This window comes from Scardinius erythrophthalmus (assembly GCF_964197995.2).
Source record: "Scardinius erythrophthalmus genome assembly, chromosome: 18".
NCBI classification, from domain to species: domain Eukaryota; kingdom Metazoa; phylum Chordata; class Actinopteri; order Cypriniformes; family Leuciscidae; genus Scardinius; species Scardinius erythrophthalmus.
The window spans coordinates 18,316,228-18,339,877 of NC_138238.1; the positions used below are offsets into that span (position 1 = coordinate 18,316,228).

Below are 23,650 nucleotides of genomic sequence, written 5' to 3' on the forward strand. Positions count from 1 at the left end.
CAGTAAATAACAGCACAAGGTCGCTTTGGGTTAATGTTTCTCTTGAGGGACTCACTGACAAAAATGAATACAGAGAAAGACTGCAGGATGCCTGGCGTTGACGGCTAAAGAGGAAACATTTCCTTTTTTTGTGTCTTTTAATCGCCTTTTGTTTTCTAAAACTACTTCCTGGTGATTATTTGTGACGTTTGAAAAACATTCACAACCATTTGATTTTTTGAATGCTTTTCAAAGAAGTCTCTATTCTCACTACGGCTTGCATTTATTTAATCAAAGATACAGTACAAATAGTTGTGAAGTATTATTACCATATAAAATAACTGTTATTTTAATATATATGATTTTAATAAATATGATTTGGTGTTCAAGAAACATTTCCTATTATTATCCATGTTGAAAACCGTTTTTGTTCCTGCGATTCTTTTTGATGAATAGAAAAGCATTTATTAAAAACAGAAATCCTTTGTAACATTATAAACGTCATTTTTTATCAATTGAAAGCATCCTTGCTGAATAAAAGTATTAATTTATTTATTCTTTTAAAGAGAAATTTTACTAACCCCAAACTTTTAGTAGTGTACAGTCTGAAGAAAATCCATGGCATGTCAAAATGTACAACTTATGAGCTTTCAGAGAAAAGAAATGTGCTTATTTTAAATATTCTTCCTATACCCATAATATCAGTCAACTTTATAACGACATTTTAATCAAATAGATAAATAAAAACATTTTAAAATAATAAATTTATTATTTTGCATAGTATTCAGATACTTAATGCATGCATAATTTCAAATATAATTTATTTATAATGACATTTCTGGTTACATTACTCATTGAAAAGTAATTTAAATAGTTGCTATTCTGTTTTTTAAATATAACAAGCAAACAGTTTCATATTTCATTTGTGTTCTCTATGTAAAAATCATTTCATAACTTTTTTTTTATTTGAGTGCTGCTGACAAAAATTTGATTCTTTTTGATCCAGTAGTTTACACAAGGTATAGATGAAAAATCAATTGGTTTCAAAATAAAGGTGTCCTAAAGTGCAACAATAAATCATGCACTTAAAGATCACTTTATACACTTAATTGTCTTTATTCATCATCATCATCATCAATGTTCATGAATATTCATACTGAAGCCAACTAACAAAATAAGTCATAAGTAAAATAAATATTTTTGTGATCTCATGAATGTTTCACAATGGTTTAATAATGGCTATGGCCTGAATTAAATGGCACTTTAGTGAGACACAGTCACATGAGAGACAGGAGGAGACAAGTAAAACAGAAGAAAAGACACTTATGCCAGCAGTCTCCATTTTTATTGCCCTCAAAAATGGAAATAAAGATATAAATGACTTCCTTTTCCTGTCCTCTGACTCTTGGTCATGTTGTTTCAAAAGAAACTTTTACAACCAAGTCCCCATTGACGTTTAAAACCCAATTTGAGAGAGGCCTGAAAAGAGAAGTCCGCTATTAGTTACAAGTGACGTCAAACTGTCCATGAAACTCTAGAATGACGTTAATTGGGTAGACTGGAAGCCTCACCTAAACTGAGCTTATCTTTTACGGCCCAGCAGATGCAGTAGTGTTGAAGAAGCTGCTGGAGAAGTTCCCTTTCGTCTAAAAACTCCAGGCGTTCAATTCTGTGATAGTAAAACAAAAGAAAGCCATTGCAGAGATTCCGATCTCAGTCTTTCCCAGCACAGGTTGCATAGTTATAAATACACACTTGATTACAACTGTGCATTAGTGTTGGCTTGAGTACCTAGATACATCTTCCTGAGGAAGCATGCTGTAGACCGTCATCATGTCCAGTGCGTTGACACTTTCCCAGCCTGCCGACAGAAAGCGGTCTTTCTGTGGAAACACACATTGTTGTTACTAAAACTAAAACCATTTCTCAAAATAAATGTTAGCTGAAAATACAATATTTAAAAAGATTCAGCTAATTGTAAGCTGAGCAGATATGCTGAGGTGTCTACAGAAGGTCACCGTGGTGGTGGTAACCTTGAGACTTGCACTGATACTGCTTTTGTGAGACTGAAGTGTGGGTGGCTGCAGTACACAATGACCTGAGCTTAACTGCGCTGTTTTCCTGAGTCTTGATGACCCATTGTATGCTGAGCAGGAAAACAACTTTGAATTCCAAGCACTACCACCCAGTGTAATGTTTTGATTGTACATAGCAAGACACTATTTTACTGTATGGAGAAGAACAATCAACAATCATTCAATGTGACAGCTCCTGCTGTACAATTTCTTAGAAGGAAATTATGAGTGAAGAGCTAGAAAGTTAACGCCAGTCCTAAAATGTGAGAGCGTCGTACTTGAGAGTCCAAAGACTGACACAGGTCCACCCCAGCCAGATTGCACTGCCGTCTCTGCAGATTCTCAATCATGATGTGCCCGAAGCGATCATTCATGTTCACCTTAAAAGATTTGGACAGTTAGCAAGAGCTCACAACTACTTTATAGTTTATGTTTTTACATTTACATGCTTTTCTGTAGCTCAAACAGTAGAGAATGGCATGGCGCTAGCAATGACAAGGTCATAGGTTCGTTTTCCAGGGACAACAACAACAACTGATAAAATGGAAAATATACCTTGAAAGCAATATAAATAACTAAAAGCATCTGGATAAAAATGTCTAAAACTGTGCTCACATTTGCAGAAATAAAAAAGCAATCTGTGATCACAGTATGAACTCATCAAATTCTATAAGGTTTCTGTAGGTTTTATGAAGGTATATTGAAGAGGTTTTAGTAAAGACCAAGTAAAGAAACTTTAAGGAATAAATACAATACGTTAATATGTTCTCTAAATGTAAGTGCATAGGGAGAAACACATGAGTTGTATCTGCAACAGATATCTGTTACTTTTTAATTCATTTTACCAAAAAAGTATCTGGAATGCCTCTGCTTTCAAACTCTAGTATATGGAAATAACTTTTACTGTACCTTCTGATCACTCAGCAAAAAAGTAATGTTCTTTATCAGTATTTTTGTCTTGTTTTCCAATGCAAATGCATTGACTGGAGATAAAAATGACATTTATGAAGTCTTGTTTTCTGTGAAATTTATCAAAATAAAGTGAGTTTATAATTAAGACAAGAACAAATATTATTACTCAAATAAATGTATCTTGATTAAAAGATGTTTAGATGTTTAAATTGGAAAAAAGTACAAAATTACTGATTTAAGACCTTTTTAAGGCCTTCATTTATGAATTGAGACTTTTTAAAGTCCTTTTTAAGCCCCGCAGACACCCTGTTCTACCAAGATCAACTGAACATTTTGAATTTTCAAAAATTTAAATGAGGATTGTTATAATGAGGCAGCTTATGATATTAACTCACCTGTTCGTAATTAATGAACATGGCCGTAGGGAAGGTGTCTGCCACCCAGTGCACCAGTTTGGAGGACTGCTCAGGGGTCATGTACACCAGTACACATTCAGACAGAAAAAGAGTGGGCAACCTGGGTGGACAGAAGCAGGAAATGAATACTGTTATTAAGCATAATTCTTCAGCTCATATCAATGGTTGGGAAGTGTTTCTCTACAACACCCATTCTATGATTAAGCTTCCTCTAAATAGAGGCTGAATTTAACTGAACTATGGGTAACATTTTACAATTCGATAATATTAAAGAATTACCATAAACTAACAGTGAACAGCAGTACTTTTACAACATTTATTAATCTGGGATAATGTTACTGTCTACATACATACTGAGGCATTTTACCATTTTAAGTTGTAAAGGTGCATTAAATTGATCAAAAGCGACAGTAAAGATATTTATAGGGTGCTGCTCAAACAGAAGGCTGGATCCTTAATAATGCAATGCAACCGTCTTGCGGTCTCCCAGTGGCTTACATTATTGGCAGTTTAGTGTTGTTAAGTGATTCATTTACACCAAGACAAAAGATAAGACGTATGCCTTCAACACTGAAAACATTATTTTGAACTCAGGGCCGACTCAATTTCCATCAGCTCTTTTTCCGTGAATTGGAATGTGTGCAAAGGATTGTGGGTGACAGGCCGCAAAACAAAGGCTGCCTTCCAAGGTTCCTTCAAATTGAGTTGGCCTTCAGCGCCAGCCGAGATATGCAGCCTTACTAGAACGCAGCCTTCTGTTTGAGAAGAACCCGTAATGTTACAAAAGATTAATGTAGAGTAAAGTAAAATGTTATTTTGAACAAAGAATCCTGAAAAACTTTATCAGTTTCCACGAAATTGTTCCACAGAACAGCTGTTTTCAATAAGCAAAGTTTCTTAAGCACCAAATCAGCATATTAGAATGATTTTAAGGATCATGTGACACTGAAGACTGGAGTAATGATTCTGATAGTTTAGCTTTGCAATCACTGGAATAAATACAATTTTAAAATGTGTTAAAACAGAAAACAGTTATTTTAAAATTTTAATATTATTATAATATTTCACAATATTGCTGTTTTTTTTACTGTATTTTTGATTAAATAAATGCAGACCTTGTGAGCATAAGAGACTTCTTTCAAAAACATAAAACAAATCTTACAGACCCCAAATTTTTGAATGGTAGCGTATAAAAAATTGTTAGTTGATTATATGCCCAATGCATTAACAAATGTCAATAAATTGAATCTTATTTTTAAGTGGTGGAAAAAAAGTTAAAACTGTTCTTTTTTTAAATTCAAGATAGGTTCCTTTTTTTCTATCGAGAACATCACAATTTAACCAGCTCATGCATTAAACAAGAAGTTTGTTCCTCGAAGCCGAATCATTAAGGTAATATCTAAAAGTACAAAGCAGGAAATCACGTTTTTGGAAGAGTGGTTCGCATGCAATGACAATAGATTTTCCAGACTTTTTTTTTTTCCATTTAGCAAGTGAGACACTGATGGGATTTGCAGACAAGCTGGTAAACGTCAAGACGCCACGTTAGGGTGGACTGAAAAGGAAGTTTCAAAAAAAACAAGCAAAAAAAAAAACAAAACAACTCAAGGTAAGAGACCTTGGAAATGATGCCATTGATGTCATACACCTTCTAGAACGGTGGCTTCCTTCGGGTCTCATCAGATCGCATCAAAGAAAATGTGCACTTTTTGACGCATCTAAGGAAACTCTAAATGCTCCCAAGTGTACTATTGTCATCAGGGGCATCAACAGATGCACGAAAACAAAAAAACAGATGCGTGCAAATCCTATTGGGAGGCCAAACAGGATGGATCAACCCTATGTAGGATGCACAGAATTGTGAGGGTCACTTTCTAGTAAGTCAAATTATATCTCAAAATCCTATTGTTTTGATACACAACGTTCCACCAGCCGTTAATTTTAGTCTCAACATTATACAACTCTCGCATGTGACCGAGGCAAAGAATCAAACATGTGAACCTTTCAGAAAGATAAAGGTAAGAGAGGCTCGTCCTGATGTTATAACTGCCATCACTATCTAATCTTGAATGTTGATAAGACATCACAAATATGCATTGTGTAATAGTAACACTGAAAAAAAATGATGGAATTCATTTTTAACTCATTTTTAACTCAATTTTTAAAGCCAAGGTTGTGATATTTCAGTACGTACTCTGGATTTATCTGGAACTTTTTTAGTTTGTCTTCTAAAGTTGGGAGGTCTCTTAGATCAGCACTGATAATACAATATCTGTCCGAGTCCAGGCTATGACCATCTGTCAAAAAGACAAAGTTGAACAGATGAGAGGTTACAGTGGAAAAGATCACCACACAATAGTAAAGTAAAATGCTCTGTGACATCATAATTCGATTTTAATACCTAGAAGGAGTGAATCAGTGGAGTGCGTCTCAATCAAAGGTTTTGATAGTGGAGGTTTTGTCCTGTAAAAGATAGATAGATAGATAGATAGATAGATAGATAGATAGATAGATAGATAGATAGATAGATAGATAGATAGATAGATAGATAGATAGATAGATAGATAGATAGATAGATAGATTTCAGTTAATCATTTACTCAACTGTTTTATGGAAAACAGGACTTTTATCTCAGTGATCATTATCAGTTTTCAGATTTCTATCATCAAAGTCATTCATATCATCAAACAACTTGCAGAAAGTCCACATGAAAAATACAAGTTTGAACACTGAAAACTGTTCTGCACATATATATGTCACATGAAGTATTAACAAATATGTATGAAGTTTAATCAGATAGCAGGTAACTGGCATAACAGAGTGTCAAACACAGACACAAACAACAACCAACAAACAACAGAACTGAAGGAGGAACTTAAATACACGGTGATGATTGACTAAAAGGATGAACAGCTGTGATAAATGGTGACATGGTGATAGATTGTGGCGGGAAAATCAACAAAGGAAGGCATGAACTGAATATAATGGTGATAATATATAGGCCTTTAGCATCTCTCTGTGTTAGCCTATATTATAGTGTAGTCTCAAAAATAAACAAATATTACTCAAACAATTTAAACACTTTGTTTAAACTTGAGGGGAACAGACTTTATACCACACCAGTTAGTTACAGGCAACTGCAAAAAAAAAAGGTTGTGAGAAAAGGTCTAGTATCATTTGTTTGCAGATGACACTTTGGTATTCTGTTATCTAATGCACTGAGGGTCGGGATTGTGTTGTATTACGTAATTCCCTCTGTACACAGCTTGTGTATTTATGTACTATATGCCACTAACACTCTTAAACCAAGGCACTTTACACAGACATAAAAATCTTCCTCTTATTTGCATTTCACCTCTGGTCTAGCTTGTTTTCTAGACTAGTTTTCTAATAAACCTGGCATTGTGCACTATAGTATGAATTTTGTTTGTACTTATGTTTCTCTATTGCAGTGGTTCCCAAACTTTTTCTGCTGGCACCCCCTTTTGTAGAGGAAAATATTTTCAAGCCCCACCCACCTACATAAAGACTTTCAGAAGCTAATATTTTGAGTGAATATTTACTAGTGAATCTGAGGGCGAGATATGCATCGTCATATTTTCTATTTTCTGCGCTTTAACAGCTAGACACTGCACTGGACAGCCTCATCAAGCGAACATTTCAAATCCATTTGTTTCTTGTGTCAGAAGTTGCACGAGCACTTTGAGTGTGTCAAAAATAGACGCCTCAGTTTACTGTCGGGAATTTGTCACGTTGCATCCAGTGTAGACAGCAGCATCACTGATTACAATGGTTTCTATTTGCTTTTGTTACACCACTCGTGTCTGGTGTAGACACATTGTTTTGGTAGTTGTGACGTTTGAAGTAAGGCAAGGCAAGGCGAGTTTATTTCTAAAGCACATTTTATACACTATGGCAATTCAAAGTGCTTTACATAGAGAGGATTACAAATAATCACAAAATAAAAGCAAGGAAAATTCAAACAGTTATTCAAAAGCTTTACATAGAAAGGAATTATGTACTATACATACATAATTATATATTGCTCTTGCTTATTGCTCCGCACTTTACTAGTATCGCTTTTATATTTTTATATTTTATCTCCTTTTATCACCTAATTTTAACTTCAGCAAATCAGCTCAGTGCTCAAACGACAAAGCTTGGATTACTAAAAAATTTTTTTATCCGACCAGCCTCCCACTGAAAGCCATCAGCTTACATTCTGGGGAAAGGAAAACACAACTGCCTACATACAAACACTGTTTTCCTACCACCGCCTATACATCTTGAGAACAGATTTGAAGTATTAATGAATGTAGATGTGGAATCCCCAAACGTGATGAATGTGATCAAACAAAGATCGAATCAGCCAGTAGCTAACACTGATGCTAACTGGCGCAGTGGCGCTCAAGGTCGAGCAGACAGCAGCCCAGCCCAGGACTCTGATAGTGGGGGACTCCATAATCAGAAACATTAGCAGCAGGGATACAACTACGTGCTGCCTTCCACAAGCAACAACTTCTGATGTAAACAGGGAACTTCAAAACATTCTGATGAAACATAAGATTGCAAATCGACTTATTCATGTGGGGAAGAATGATATTCATAAAGAGCAGGATCCTTAAGAAGGATTTCAATTAACTTTTTGAAACAATTAAAAAACTAAAAGTTCAGACATTCATCAGTGGACCACTACCAGCAAAAGGAAAAACAGGTTTACACGGTTGCTTGGGCTTAATACATGGCTGCAAAAAACCTGCAATGTAAAAGGAGTGAACTTTATTGACAACTCCAATCTTTTCTGGAGTCAGAGACAACTGTTTCAACAGGATGACCACCACCCAAACAAACTTGGATCAAGAGTGCTAAACGACAATATCTACTTCTCCCTCCATCATCCTTCTGCAGTGTGAGCCAATCCACTCAATCTGAACGGCACACACACACTTGGACACAGTAATGAATGACCACAGGACTTTACTTCAGCATCTGAATGGACATGCGGTTGACATATCACACAAGGACAATCATAACACCATGCAGCCACAACAACCTCTGCTCACGGACACAATCTCAGCTGAGCCCTGCCCACAGAGCTCACCACAGACAGACTGTGACATATTAGAACTGCTCCAAGATTCAGCACCCAAGGACAACTTCCTGAAAAACAGGCAGGAAAACCAGGACAACATATCACACCCTCTGTTAACACCAGAGCAACAGCCCTCTCACCGGACACATTATCCCTCTTTCCAGCATCTCCACTTCTGTGCTTCTCAGAGAAAATGGAAGAACTGGTGTATGCTGGAACCAAACTATCCCACTCTTTTGCTGCGAGCCCTCAGATATCAACCAAAAAACATCAGGCCCGCAAACACCAAAGCCTGCGGGCCCAGCTCGCCCTCCCCCTCCTCCTGTGAGAGCTCTTCGGCCTCTGCCACAACGCCAGGGCCCACACCCTCCCCCATCTGTTTGAGGTGAACTAAAAACAACTGATACCAGCTCTCAGTGATATATGTCGGGTCAGCTGCAGTGCAACAATCCTCAATAGCCGCGTTTCCACTGTCGGGCCAGGGCTGGGCCGTGCTAGTGCGTGCCAGGGCCAGTCGCGTTTCCACTGTCACTTCCGGGGCTTGATCGGGGCTTACTCGGGGCCAACGGCCAGGATTTCTGTCCCGTCGAATACCTTGGGCCAAAGCGGGCCAGCTCGGGCTAGAGGAGTGGTTACGAACAGAGGCGGAGTTCACCTGAGTCGGGAGACAGCAGCGCTGGAAGATTCTGTCAGCATTAAAGACTTTTAAAATAATTTAACTCGCGTTCATGTTTGAATGCCTTCTGTTTGTGATGCAAAAGACTATGCGCGCTAACCATTACCATAGCAAACATAGTAAACGCTTGAAGATAGGCATAGGCTAGTAAAAAAAACATAGTGAACGCTTGAAGAAATTAGACCAATCATAAAGGCTATCACAGTCATGTTTTTATTTCATCTGTCGTAGCCCAGTCTCTTTATACCGGACTATCATAAAATAAAGCAACTTTTTTTTCGGGAGCTTCCTCTGTTTCTCTGACTGAAAATATCTGTATGGGAGTCGAGAGAGTGCTAAAGCTCCTCATGTCGTATTTTTGGTGGCATATATTTGTAGAAATTATCATTCTTTCTAAATGTGATGTAAATATGTCCTGTAACTACCAGATAAACAGAAACAGACGCTACTGAAGAAGTAAGTCCTCTTTCTTTTGTGAAATAGACCTAACGGTAATTTATTTCTGAGTGACTAATGTGCAATTTTGACATAAATTAATTCATTATGATCAATGTATCACTTTTTATTGTAAACCTGTGGTAAAACATCGATGCTTGGGTTTTAAATATTCAAGTAAACAACAAAAATGCCAGCAAACGGCCGCTTTTATCATGTTTGTTTTCAACGCTATTTCCAGTGATTTCTGATTATTTTTCTGATAAAACTTCCATTTGTTGGTGAAATTATGGGTTAGTGTGACGTTGTTCCAGGGAGGCGTGTTACGGGCGTGTTTTAGTGAAGCGCTGTGGAGCTTCTGGACCGACAGTGGAAACGCAGGCCCGGTGCTATTAGCCCGAGGCTATTAGCCCGAGGCTATTAGCCCGGCACGGCCCGTTTAAAGCCCTGGCTCGCACTGGCCCGACAGTGGAAACGCGGCTATTGAAACATCCCCTCCTAATTTTACTTTTATGAGTGTCTGCAGAGCAGGTAGAAGAGGTGGGGGTGTAGCTGCTCCTTTTAAAGATGTCTATCAATGTAAGCAAATATAATTTGGGAAATTACCCATCTTTCGAATATCTGGGTATTGTGTTAAAAGGTGCTCCACACATTTTACTTATCATTATTTACAGTCCTCCAAAATACTCTCCAGTCTTTGTTGATGACTTTACTGAACTGTTATCAACAATTACCTCAGAGTTTGACTGTTTTGCTATTGCTGGAGATTTTAACATCTACATAGATAATGCAGAAACAAATATGGCAAAAGAAATCAAAACTGTTTTAAAAACTTTTGATCTGACTCAGCATGTACATGAACCCACACACAATCGTGGACACACTCTAGATTTACTTATCAGTAAGGGTCTAAACATTTCATCGATTGTTATTAAGGATGTAGCACTGTCTGATCATTTCTGTATTTTCTTTGATATATTGATCTCTCCAGCCATTGAAGCTAGATCTGTGTCTGTCAAGAAGAGATGCTTAAATGAGAACACTAGTGTACCATTTATGAAGGCTATATCTTTAACACCAAGCATATCTGCTGACTCTGTTGATTTTCTCCTTGATTCTTCTAACTCAAAAGTTTAGTTTATGATATTGCTCCTGTGAAAGTCAGGAAGAAGAGTGGCAGACTAAAAGCACCTTGGAGAAACTCAAAAGCAGAAAAGCGGAAGAAAAAACTTGTAGTCCATTATAACATCTACAAAGACAGCATCCATGCAGATTGTCTTCTCAAATGTTATAAACACCAACTTAAACAACACACACACTCTTTTTACTGTAGAGAGACTGTAGAGAGACTGACAAGCCCCCCCCCCCCGCTGTATGAACAAAAAGACGGAGTATGTTTTTATGTTTCCACTGTTCGATCGTGCCCGCGCCTCTCTCTCTCTCACACACACACACACAGCGAACCCATAGACTTCAACGGAGAAAAGTGAAGCCAATTAGAAGCACTCACTTCCTGATGGCTGAGCGTACTGCGCAGCCTCAAACTGAGCTTGATGACGTAGATGTGACGTGAGCAACCTGTCTGACAGTTGTAAGTCTTCTAGTAGCTGTGCAAAGGGAAATCTGAATCATTCCCTTCCGAATCTTGCAGAGACGGAAAGCGTGAGTAGGAGCTGATCATGAGCTAGGAGCAGGAGCAACTTTTGCTAAGTATTCTGATTAATTATTTTGTCATTTTGCCTCCACGTCCCCCCGATTGCCTGCGAGCTTCTCCTCCTGTCTATACTGTAATTTCTCTACTGTGCGACAGAGAGTCGCGTGGTTATGACGCAATCGTTAGCCTATTTTTACAAAAACAGCTTCTACAGGGCCATAGTGTAAGATACAAGGTAATGGAGCCTTTTATATATCGTCTTGTTTCTTTAGAAATAAACAATGGACAAATGGAGTCTTTAAACGCCTCAGATGTAAAGTTATTCGCTGGCAAAGTGACGCCAAAATGAATGGGAGTCAATGGAATGCTAACAGCAGGTGATGGCTTGCTAGCCAATGGCGGTCCCCGGGGGAAGGTACGCTTTCCGGGTGCTGGATTACCCCCTTGTTCATGCCACAGAGCTTCAGAGCTAAGGCAGAGCTACAGATTAGGTGTCCCTAAAGAACCTGCATATCTAACAGTAGTTCCGCATTCTCCGTGTATATTCATGCACCGAACCGTGATGCCCGTACCGTTTTGGTTCAATACGAATACATGTACCGTTCCACCCCAAGTTACTATGTCTGATTTCGAAGAAATTGATGGTAAAATTTAGGAAGAAACCGTACAGCACCTTAAAACATCAACCTGCGCCCTTGATGCAATTCCCGCACTTCCTACATCTTTTTTCAAAAGTGTGTTAAACTATTTAGAAGCAGATATCCTAGAAGTGCTAAACTCCTCACTTCTCTCTGGGAGGTTTCCAAACTCCCTGAAAACTGCAGTTGACAAGCCCCTCCTGAAAATGAGCAATCTGGATAAGACCATATTAAGCAACTATAGACCAATCTCAAATCTTCCTTTCATAGGCAAGATCATTGAAAAAGATGTCTTCAATCAGCTGAAAAAATTCTTAAGCTCGAATGGATACTTTGACAATTTTCAATCTGGTTTCCGACCGCATCACAGCACAGAGACAGCGCTCATAAAGATAATAAACGATATTCGCTTAAATACTGATTCAGGCAAATTATCAGTGCTGGTACTACTCGACCTCAGTACTGCATTTGACACTGTCGATCACAACATACTTCTTGACAGGCTGGAAAACTGGGTCGGGCTTTCTGGGATAGTCCTAAAATGGTTCAGGTCATACTTAGAGGTTATTATATGAGTATAGGAGACCATAAGTCTGAGTGGACATCCATGACATGCAGAGTCCCTCAAGGCTCAATTCTTGCGCCACTCCTGTTCAACCTGTATATGCTCCCACTGAGCCAAATAATAAGAAAGAACCAAATTGCTTACCACAGCTATGCAGACGACACACAGATCTACTTAGCCCTATCGCCTAACGATTACAGCTGCATTGACTCCCTGTGCCAATGCATTGATGAAGTCAACAGTTGGATGTGTCAAAACTTTCTTTAGCTAGACAAAGACAAAACTGAAGTCATTGCAACTAAAAATCTATCAGGAATCTCGGTGTGATTCTTGAGTCAGACATTAGCTTCAGTAGTCATGTCAAAGCAATAACTAGATCAGCATACTATCATCTCAAAAATATTGCAAGAATTAGATGCTTTGTTTCCAGACAAGACTTAGAGAAACTTGTTCATGCTTTCATCACCAGCAGGGTGGATTATTGTAATGGACTCCTCACTGGCCTTCCCAAAAAGACCACAAGATAGTTGCAGCTCATACAGAACGCTGCCGCCAGGATTCTGAGCAGAACCAGAAAATATGAACATATCACACCAGTCCTCACGTCTTTACACTGGCTCCAAGTTGTACACGCAATCAGCTTTCAGTGCAAACTTTCTTCTCTTCCTTGCTTCATTGGCTGTTTTCGATGGTCTTCGTAGCTTTTCCTCTGACACAACTGATTCGCCGCTCGAAACACCTCTCTCCTCCAGTTACCCTGAATAAGTCTCCAAGTTCACTTAAATTGCACCTAAATCGTTTCTGACTTTACACTAGCGGCATTGTCTTCACTGGAGGGAAAGCATATGTTCTCTTCCTGGGCCAGCGGCTCGACAATGCATCCCCAGCCAAGGGAGCTTTCGTCAGAGAGAAGAACAGAGGGCACTAGTGGGCATTCTCCTCTGTGGCAAAGAGGTCGACTTCCGCTTTGTCAAAGACACTCCATATCAAGCACAACGTCTGTTGGTGCAGCTTCAACTTCCTGTGAACAACGCCCTCTCTGGACAGCATGTCCGCCTCACAGTTCAGCCTGCCTGGCACATGAACTGCCCGTATCAAGAGGAATCGCTGGTCTGCCCATAAGAGGAAGCGCTCTGTCAGCCTCTGAGGGGACGCCGACGCACAACTCCCTGGCGATTGATGTACGCCACCACCGCCAACATGATGGTCTCTCGCGAATGACAGAAATTCCCGCAGAGCCAGATGAACAGCCCTCAATTCCAGGCAGTTTATATGCCATTGCTTCTGGGCGCTCATCCAAGAGCCAAACGTCGGCCCTCCACGGAACGCGATCTTTCAACCAAAGTTGCAGTGGCCTCATGTACAACAAAGTCAAGTGGCAAACTGAGGCTGCAGCTGCCATTAGCCCCAGCAGTCTCTGAAATTACTTCAGAGGAGCCATCAAGATCATTTACAATGTGCATCCCACTGAGTCTCAAGGGGGAATTAAGCACTGCATTCATACACTTTGTGAATGTACGTGGAGCCAGAGCCAGCCCAAATGGCAGGACTTTGAACTGGTATGCGTCTCCTTTGAACACGAATCTCAGATAGCGCCTGTGATGAGGGGCTAATTGGATGTGAAAGTAAGCGTACTTCAGTTCCACCGCTATAAACCAATGGAGGATCTGCTGTACAGTGTACAGTAAAGTAAAAAATCGGACGCAAGTCGCCATCCTTTTTCGGAACGGGAAAGTGGCTGTACAGACCACACTGACATTGCTCCAAAGATACCACTTCTACTGCCTGCTTGGTCAGGAGAGTCTGGATCTCTGCACAAAGCATAGGAGCATCCTACTTTGATTTCTCACATCACATCGCTGAAGCGGGGCAGTCTGCACGCAAACCGCACTGAATAGCCGTCTTTATAATATTGATAACCCAGTCTGTCACTAGGGCTGTCACTTTACGTTCGAAAATCGATTGCACAATCGATCGGACCAACCAACGCAAGTTTCGAAAACGAAAATAGGGAATCGATTTTAATGGTCTTTTCTTGGAGCGCATCCATCTCGTCACGATACGCTCGCAGCGAACGCGCGTCACACAGCAACTGCAGGCTCTGACAAACACGCATAACAGCAAATTATACTTCTGCATAATGCGTCTCTTTTTACTACAAAACTGTGAATTCTGCCGGTATTCAGACAGTCTGTTGCATACATATACAGATTCAGGCTACGGTCTACGGTCATCTACGTAGGCAAAATTTGTTTGACATTTATAATCGTAAACAGTTATGTTAAAGCCTGCGGTAATGTTTTTCATTTATATTATGATGTGATGTTATGGCAGTCCATGTTTTTCGAGAATGTTGCACTCCTGTTTGTCATTGTGCACGAAACTTCACGCCAATAAATCATCAGGAATATTTGCTGACTTGTGCGCGTCTCAAGCACCCTCTTTACGTTCGTCCTAATGCCTGTTAGTTGTCCGTGGATTTGCCCATATTTGCCGTTAAAAATGGAAATGTCTTTAGACATGGAAAATCGATTTTACAATCGATTCAATGAACACTTATGTCTCAAAAATCGAACAGGATTTTTTTCCAGAAAGTGACAGCCCTATCTGTCACTGCTGGCAGCGCTGGCCACGTGCTCAAGCAGTCTGACAAGGATTGCAGTGGCCTCTGCTGTGGCGAGGGCTGTAAACTGGCCGGAGGCAGGACGTCTCTGACGTCTATCCCACGGCCCGGGGGACGGGGAAGCTCTCGACTGCTACACTGGATTGCATTGAGCTCGCACTCTGCAAAACACCGCCTGAGGTGATCTACTGAAGGGGCGCGGCTATTGCAGTAGCAATAGTGTGATTCAATCAGTCTTCAGTATTTTTGGTGAAGGAGTTTCCTTAAGTGTCGCAATGTTTAGAGATCTTATATGAGAGACCTATACCTCGAAAGGAAATTTTTAATATGAGCAGAACATTTCAGAGCACAAAAAACAGAGTAATATAACCAAGGAAACAAAATTTTATGTGTGATTTGCATTCATTTTTCAGTTTTGAGCAAAATAATTGTAAAGTTTAGATTCATGCTTGCTATTTTTTAATTGCGTTTTTAATTTTTTGATTCCCGCTTATTATTTCACTTATTATATCCTTGACCACGCTGTTTGCTATTCTGATAATTTTGGATTTGTTGTGCAGTATATTTTTACAAAATAAGGTCTGTGGTAAACATGGCTTGATAATATTTTGTTTTACAAAGTAAATTACACACACCCATACCGAAAAAGCCAATTTTGTTTATTTTTGAAAATGTATGTTTCTAATGAGCAACTAGATAAGAACGTTCGGGGTGTGAGTGTGTGCAGTACAACAAAACATCAAAATATTGTCAAGTTATATTAACCACAGACCCTATTTTACTCATAAATTAAAAAAAAAAAAAAAAGCCATTGATGCCATAACTGCACCACTCTATTGTAAGTCACTTTGGAGAAAGAGGGATAAATGTGTAAGTTGCACAGCTGTACCTACAGCAGTCTCCACTGACCGCTGAAAAACATCAAATCACCCATGACAAAACATCCTCCGCACATGAATAGTAATTCATATGCATAACAGCAATTAAACAGTATTAATTCAGGTGGGATACTTTAAAATAATAAAGAGCACCAAAGGACCGATACATTTAACACAAAAATGATGATAGATAAAAAAAAATCAAACCATTGCTTTGGTAGGGAGACATTGCTAGACAGAGGTTCCCTAAACTACTCATTAGAGACACTGTCTCCCTCTAGAGGAATATGACTAAAAGAACATGCTATGCTTCCAAATCATTCATGCTAATGTCAATCAGCAAATTATTGAAAATCAAAACAATTATTATATTGTAAAAGTAACAACACCTTACTTGATGTGGTGTATTTTTCTAGCAACAATTGTTGGGAAGTCAACTTCAAAGAACTTTTTCGGCATAATGTTTTCATCCTAAGAATTAAGAATACACATTAAAAAGATATACTTTTCTTTGATTGCTTATCAAGAATGATTTATTTCATGAGTCTGTGGAAGGATACACATTATTCCCTATTAACATATTACATATATACTATATATATATATATATATATATATATATATATATATATATATATATATATATATATATATAATAACTATTATTATTGGATCGCAAAATAGTTAAATGTGAAATTAATAATAAAAACAACAACAACCTTTAATCTCCAAAAAGTGGTATCCAGTCCAGCCCCAAGATTCACCACCTGGCAGTCACATTGCGTCTTCTCAAGAAAAGCATCAAGAAGGAGATTCACCCCTTTGACACGACCATAATAACCTACACCACAATAAAATTAATAAAAGCAAATTAGATCAAACGCAGCTGCAAACATTGGCCAGCAGGTGGAGATATTTAAGCAATCTTACCTCTGTTGATCTCAGGTGCTTTACGTTCACCCACTTGCCTCACAAAATACTGGGCGTAGAGGTCAGTCCAGTAACCTTTACTGGTAGCAAACCTATAAAACAGAATAAAAACTATACGGTTATATTCAATAAATAAAATTGTTATTATTACACATAAATGGCATACGACATGAATAACTACAGCACTGTTGCTGACGCTGACCTATATGTAAATAATGAAAGAATTTGAAGTAATATTATATAAAATCAATCATGTCTGCAACATTGTGCGGAACCACGACTGTAGTACAATATTTTGCTTATTTGGTGATACTATGATGCTCATTAACAATGTGCTAGAATATCATGAGGGAAGCACAGCATTAAGAAACACACTAAAATTATGTTTAATAATTTTATTTCGGATCACTGTTTGCAAGCCGTGCTACCTTTTGCATATCGATGCGTCGTCGCAGGTTGCTCTGACCGCTTCATCAGCAGTGTCAGAATATGAATATGGCTGTTTGGATGCCATGAACACTTGCAGATTTAAAGCAACGTGAGAATTATTGCAAAACACTGCGTTAAATACACATGCTGTATTCGTATGAACGCAAAGGCTAAATGTTAGCTAAACTGACCGGGTTTCGAAAACCGCAACAGCCAAAGATTCAATATTTCATTGCCAAGATTATCAACAGATTCTTTAAATATTTTTCAAACACATTTATTTGAAACAAGCATATTGTTTTTTTACAGCGGCATAACATAAACAGAACTGCACCAAGCGCTTCGGTTGACTATCACATGTTTACATCTATTTCCGCTGACGGAACTTTCCCATAATACATCTCGAGGTGGCGAGGAGAGCTTACTGCGCATGACAGTCATTTTAATTCACATTTATGTGTAACATTTACATTGGTTGGTCTTCAGATGTTTGCGCCGATGCAAATCGCATTAAGAATCATTTTGCAAATGTTTTTTTTAAATATATATTATTGCTCACAATAACACCCCTGCATCACTCAAGTCAATGATAACGGGAAATGTCCCGTTACAAATGTGTAGATATTAGACGTCAAGGATATGAGGGTTATAAAAACTTCTATCACTTTATCTGTCATTTAGAAGCCTGTGAAATATAATTAGAGGAAGAGACCGCATTATTAGAAAATGACTGTTGTGGATTGGATCAGGTGTCAAGCCTTATGAGTCAACGTTGTGGAGAGAGAGAGAGAGAGAGAGAGAGAGAGAGAGAGAGAGAGAGAGAGAGAGAGAGAATAATTATTAGCATGATTTTCTGCTTTTACAATATTGCCTGCCAAAGCATATACAGTATTTAAAATATTAAAATAGATGCAACTAATATATATGTAATATAAATATATAGTAAAACTAAAAACAGAAAAGAAGGACAGTTTTGGTTGAACAGTAAGAGATTCGCTATGATGTAAATTCCTACAGTCCATTCTGTATCGGTCATCATCATCACAGTTGGTAATATGAGTGGACACTGAACTCTGCGTAGTCTCTCAAACAGAGACGCTTTTTGGGCATAACAGACTGCTTAATGTTTATATAGTCAACGCAGTAGGATTCAGGACAGCCCCTGAGACCACATTAATGGCATCATGATCAGCCTGGAGCTGCGCTGATCTGACCTGTGATACATACACACACAAACACACACGCAGTACCCGACACTGATGGAGTGATCAGCCCGCTGCCGTGCACTTCCACTCTCTCCCGTAGTTGTCACGGGCTGGCATATACGTGGAAACACCACTCACTCCCGCTTGTGAGAGCAGTTGCAACACGGAGTGACATGAAACGAGCACCGCTACTCACCGGAGCTAACTTTTTTCCACACTACTGTTTTTTTCTCTCCCGTTCGGCTAGTTTTCTAGCTGCTTGAGCTAACCGAACACCGGGCTGTTTTAATGTAATTATCCACACGACTTCGCCATCGTGCTCAAGGATCTTTCGGCTCATGAGGCATCGACGAACACACTCTCCACGTCTTAAAAACTGGGTTTTGAGGCCGACGCCACTAAAATGAAGAAACAATTTAATCGGATGAAACAGCTCGCCAATCAAACAGTTGGCAGGCGAGTACAGATTTTTATTTTATTAAGTTTTTATCTGGTTTTGCCATCTCATGGATGGGCACGGACAGCTCTGTCATGGTTTGATATGTTGTTGTTATGTTATGTTATGTTGTCAAGGCGGTAGCCGAATTAACCAGCTGCTTAAAAAACATATTTTCGATTTACCTCATAGTATAACAGCTAAACAGTAAACTCTCTTCGTTTTTTGACATTATATACTTAGAGCACGCAGTTGTTTGACCAGACTCAACTTTTCAGTGTTACTTTTGATAAGAATAGGCTATTAACTGTTTGTAGGATTCGTTGTGGCCTCGTTAGTGTTTATTTAATACTAAATCTTAACGGGACAATGATGTTAGATAAAGTATCTGATAAACTACTGAAGATTAGATATGTCTGATTCGTGAACGAATCATTCTTTTGACTCGGATCTTTACAATGAATTGGTCGGTTGTGTTCAAAACGGTCTGTTCACGAATCGACTGAACGATTCACTCATGGATAGCGGTTCTTAGTTCTAGAAACTCCTTCAATACAAAAACTGTTGAGTTCTAAAAGTCTTGAGCTTGAGTCATGGCTTCAACAAACAGAACTATTTTAAATTAGCCTATAATATTTTTGATCAAATAAATTCAGCTTTTGTGAGCATAAGAGACTTCTTTAAAACATTCAAATATCTGATCGACCCCAAACCTTTTAATGATAAACAAAAGTAAAATAAAATAAAAACTATTTTAACTTGTCCTGTAGACCGAAAAATTGCGTTACAATACCATTAACAATTTATGTATAAGCTACACAGAGCCATTTGCGAAATAACACAAAAACATTAAAGCCAGTCATTTACGATGGCCTTGTAAATACAAATCTCTTCCTGAATTTATATCCTGTTAGATAAAGTATCTGATAAGCTACTGTAGATGTGTCTGATTCTCGAATGAATCATTCTATTGAGTCGGATCATTGCAATGAATCGGTAGGTTCTGTCAAAAAAAAAAAAAAAAAAAAATTATCGGTCTGGGGTGCGTTTCCCGAAAGCATCGTTGGCCAACTATGGTCGCAAATTCCGTCGTTACCAATAGAGTTCAATGGACATTGCGATGAAATTGCGACCATAGTTGGCCAACGATGCTTTCGGGAAACGCACCCCTGAACAATTTGTTCACTAAGTGAACGATTCACTTATGAATCAGTCAGAGCGGTTCTTTGTTTTAGAACTCATTCACTACAAATTATATTTAGGTTTTAAAATAACCTTTTTATGAGCTGACTTATGATACAACACACACACACGCGCAATAAACGCATCTATTATCAAAACGTAATACAAATAATGTAACAAACAGCAATATGTGACTACATATTTCTTTATTGGAACATGTAGCCTACTGTTGTATACCACACAGGGGATATCATGACGTGTTATAATTGTTTAATTATTTCTTGAACCGGTTTTAAGGACCGATCCATGACAAATAAGTCTGACTTCCATTAATACCAGAAAAGTTGCTTGTTCATAGGTGCATTGAGAACACCTGGGCTCTTATGGAAAAAAACTGTTCTTGGAGGTTATGTGTGCCTATTCTATTTTCAAATTTTTGTTTGTCATCTAGCAGAGTGCTTTGAGCTCATATCATACTTTGTATCCTACATTGAAATGATATGTGCATGGTCATCACTTCTGACTCCTCTGACTGTTGATAAAGCCTCAAACTGCATTCTTCATTCTGCTCAGGCTGCTTGAGGGTAAATGGGCCTGATTCTCAACATGCAGGGCAGATGATGATCACAGGTCTCTCAGGGAGGTGTTACTGCTGTGAACCCCCCCCAAAGCCAAACAGTAGTTTGTTTACTAAAAGCAATTAAAGTCACCATGAAATGAAAATGGACATTCTTATTTTTTTATGGAAAATTGCAATATTTATTATCAATTATTTATCTGTGCACTTCATTATTATTCTTTTAATTCATGTGTCCTTGTAATCTTTAAACAAAATGACTACCCCTCCCTCTTGCAGTAACATCTCTGATGTGTTTACTGGTGTGAGAGCGGGACAACCTGTCACTCACATTAGATCACGATTCACGATAATGATCCAATCAATTCCCGGTGGACAAAATCAATCCCACCCTACATTTCTTCTTGTTCAAGAGGCTGTTTCACTCTGATATCCGTCACAATAGGGAAGAAAAGATTATCGCAACTGTAGGTAGATATCATGTAAACATTCCTATCTGAGAATTCATGTCAGTAATCTCGCTCGATTAGATAGTTTTAGAGATAACAACACATCTTTTTACATATCATAGCACAATTACTGGGAGGAATGCACCTACCTAGCTATGCTCATTTAACTGGTGGTTAACCTGACCTTTGGCATCCATGTCCTCAGCCTCATTCCCTTTAAATGTGTGCAATTCGATCAGCCACCAGAGACTTTGCAGCCTGATGACAATAGAGCCGTATGAGAAGAGAAATGTCAGTAGCTAACAGTTTACTGGTGTTCACACACACTAAGCCCAAACGGGGGGCGAGGCCTTTCCCTTTCAGAGGTGATTTATAATTGTTGCAGTTTGGAATACCTGGCAGGAACTTAACAGCCATCTCAGTCACCTCAGAAAATTACTATCTTCTATAAAGAAGGCAGTTCGTCCACCGCCACAAAACAGCCCAGTGTGTTTTCATAAAATCTGAGGTGTGAAATTATACTTTTAAATCTACATACTAGTAATGAACTTAAAAAGCATAATTTGGTTTTGAATTCAACCTAATTCAGATATCAAGCTAGCCTGGCTAACGTCAGACCTCTTCTCATTGAGACGTGGTCTGGGAACCACATGTTCATTTTCTCGTATTTGAGGCGTGGTTTATAGCCGTTTATTGGGCGCTACGAATGTCTATCAAATGCGCCTGTACGTAGCTCATAGCCAATCATTTCAATTATACCAGATGACGTATGTAGAGCGTAGGGCTGGGCGATATATCGCATGTTTCGTGAAGACGAAATAAACTTGTGTTCTAAACTACTTAGAACACTATCTAAGGCTGCATCGAAAGGTAACTTCGTGTCTGATGCCATGTTGGATCCATAGATATAAACAAACTGCTTCGGTGTGTCGCATAGACGTCGTCATCGTCTTGCTGCTCCCTCCCCGTTCTGTGATTGGTTCCCTTTTTGAGGGGAAAATCTGGTCCATGGTATCCAGGCTGCCTAGCAGCGTGAATAAAAGGCTAATATCAAGCATCAGGCAAAGCCAATTACATCAGTAATATTCACAACTATGGATGTCTGTGACTGGGCCTCAAATATAACTTTTCATATGCCCATGAGCTAAATGAGCTGTTGTGTTAGGTATGGCATTTGACCTTACATAGAAGTATGACGCTCTGTAGTGTTCAGTCTGTTGGCAGATCATAAACACTTCAGCAGTATTATTTGATAAGATGAGGTATAGTCCACCTGACCTGTAATCTTCCCTTTTGCTGAAAGGAACAGCCAGGGTAGACATATACTACCATTCTTTTTTTTTTTTTTATAAAGATATTAATACTTATATTCAGCAATGATACATTTAATTGATCAAAAAGTGACTGTACAGACATTTATAATATTATAAAAGATTTCTACTTCAAATACATGCTGATTTTTTGAACGTTAAAAAAGAGTGGGTACTTACTTACTTACTTATTTAAGCCTCCTTTCCACTATCTCCGACAAATGAAAAGCGTCAGACCGGAAGCCATTCATTACCAATGCAGAGTAGTACAGGAGCTGCATGGGATTCCGATCATATATACAGAGATTTTGGATCAGATTTGAACTTCAGATGCATTGAAATGTTTGAACTTCTGCGGCTAGATCATATGTGGCCGCCTGACCAGATGTGATGATGTATTCTAAGCCAAAACTTGGAGTGCGGGGTGAGAATTACAAGAATCTTTCCAATAAAACTTCATTACTACTATTATTACTATTATTTTATAATTATTAAATCGTTATTTGCGTTGATTAGCCCTAGAAAACGTATGATTTTCTTTCAGCTATATTGAGGGTTATTTGTTTTAAGTGGATATATTAATAAATGTATTATTCATTTATTTCATCATGGTGAATAAGCGTAACGGTTGCTTCAGGAGCAGTTTGAAAGTTCTGTGCGCTAAGGGGACAAAATGCGACAATCGTATGCTTTCTTTGGATGCGTAGCCTACATTTTTTTATGATTTGGTCGACTAGTCAAGTCAAGTCAAGTTATCTTCATTTATATAGCGCTTTTAGCAATGTAGATTGTTTCAAAGCAGCTTTACAGAGATAAACGTATAATTTAAGGTAAGATTGTTTTGGCTTTATAGCGGTTCTTTAATAAAGTTATTTTCCAGCTAAAGTTATATATTCCAATCAAATTCAAAATCCAACCAGTTCGCCCGAGGTGAAATGTATTACTTTTTTGTTCAACTTTTAGAAACATTTGACACTTTTAAAAATGCACAGTTATTTAAAAGGAATAAATTATTAATTATTCATTTAATACACCATTCTCACATAATTAGTTTAATGTTGTCTCCATATTTCCTCCAAATTTATTGGCGGCCATTTGTCCTATAAATACACAGCCGTCTATTGTTTGTATTCATTTATTCATTCCTCCATGGTGAATGTTTGGAGGATAAAGGCTCTTGCTGTTCCAC

The 23,650-nt window shown here is 38.4% G+C and overlaps 2 protein-coding genes across 5 annotated transcripts in view; one reads left to right on the forward strand and one right to left on the reverse strand.

The window, feature by feature from the left end:
- Positions 1–776: 776 nt before the first annotated feature.
- Positions 777–17,720, reverse strand: lcmt1 (leucine carboxyl methyltransferase 1). Of its 2 annotated transcripts, none has more exons than XM_081392777.1 (12): positions 17,494–17,720; positions 17,302–17,392; positions 16,874–16,965; positions 16,663–16,784; positions 16,338–16,414; positions 5,784–5,845; positions 5,577–5,679; positions 3,362–3,482; positions 2,333–2,434; positions 1,771–1,862; positions 1,551–1,648; positions 777–1,458 (listed from the first exon to the last, which is right to left on the reverse strand). In XM_081392777.1, exons 2-12 carry the CDS (start codon positions 17,385–17,387, stop codon positions 1,436–1,438), a joined length of 978 nt encoding a protein of 325 aa, XP_081248903.1. In that variant the 5' UTR covers positions 17,388–17,392; positions 17,494–17,720; the 3' UTR covers positions 777–1,435. The 2 variants fall into 2 exon arrangements, with proteins under 2 accessions (XP_081248903.1, XP_081248902.1); XM_081392776.1 differs by having other exon boundaries at positions 816–1,475; positions 17,494–17,672.
- Positions 17,721–18,442: 722 nt separating this feature from the next.
- The window catches only part of arhgap17a (Rho GTPase activating protein 17a), a 56,634-nt gene continuing 51,426 nt past the window's right edge, over positions 18,443–23,650 (forward strand). Inside the window, exon 1 of one of the 3 annotated variants that reach the window (XM_081392775.1) lies at positions 18,443–18,963. In XM_081392775.1, coding sequence (XP_081248901.1) covers positions 18,911–18,963 — 53 coding nt within the window. In that variant the 5' untranslated portion in view covers positions 18,443–18,910. The remainder of the gene's footprint in view (positions 18,964–23,650) is intronic. The other 2 variants (XM_081392774.1, XM_081392773.1) reach the window with 2 other exon arrangements.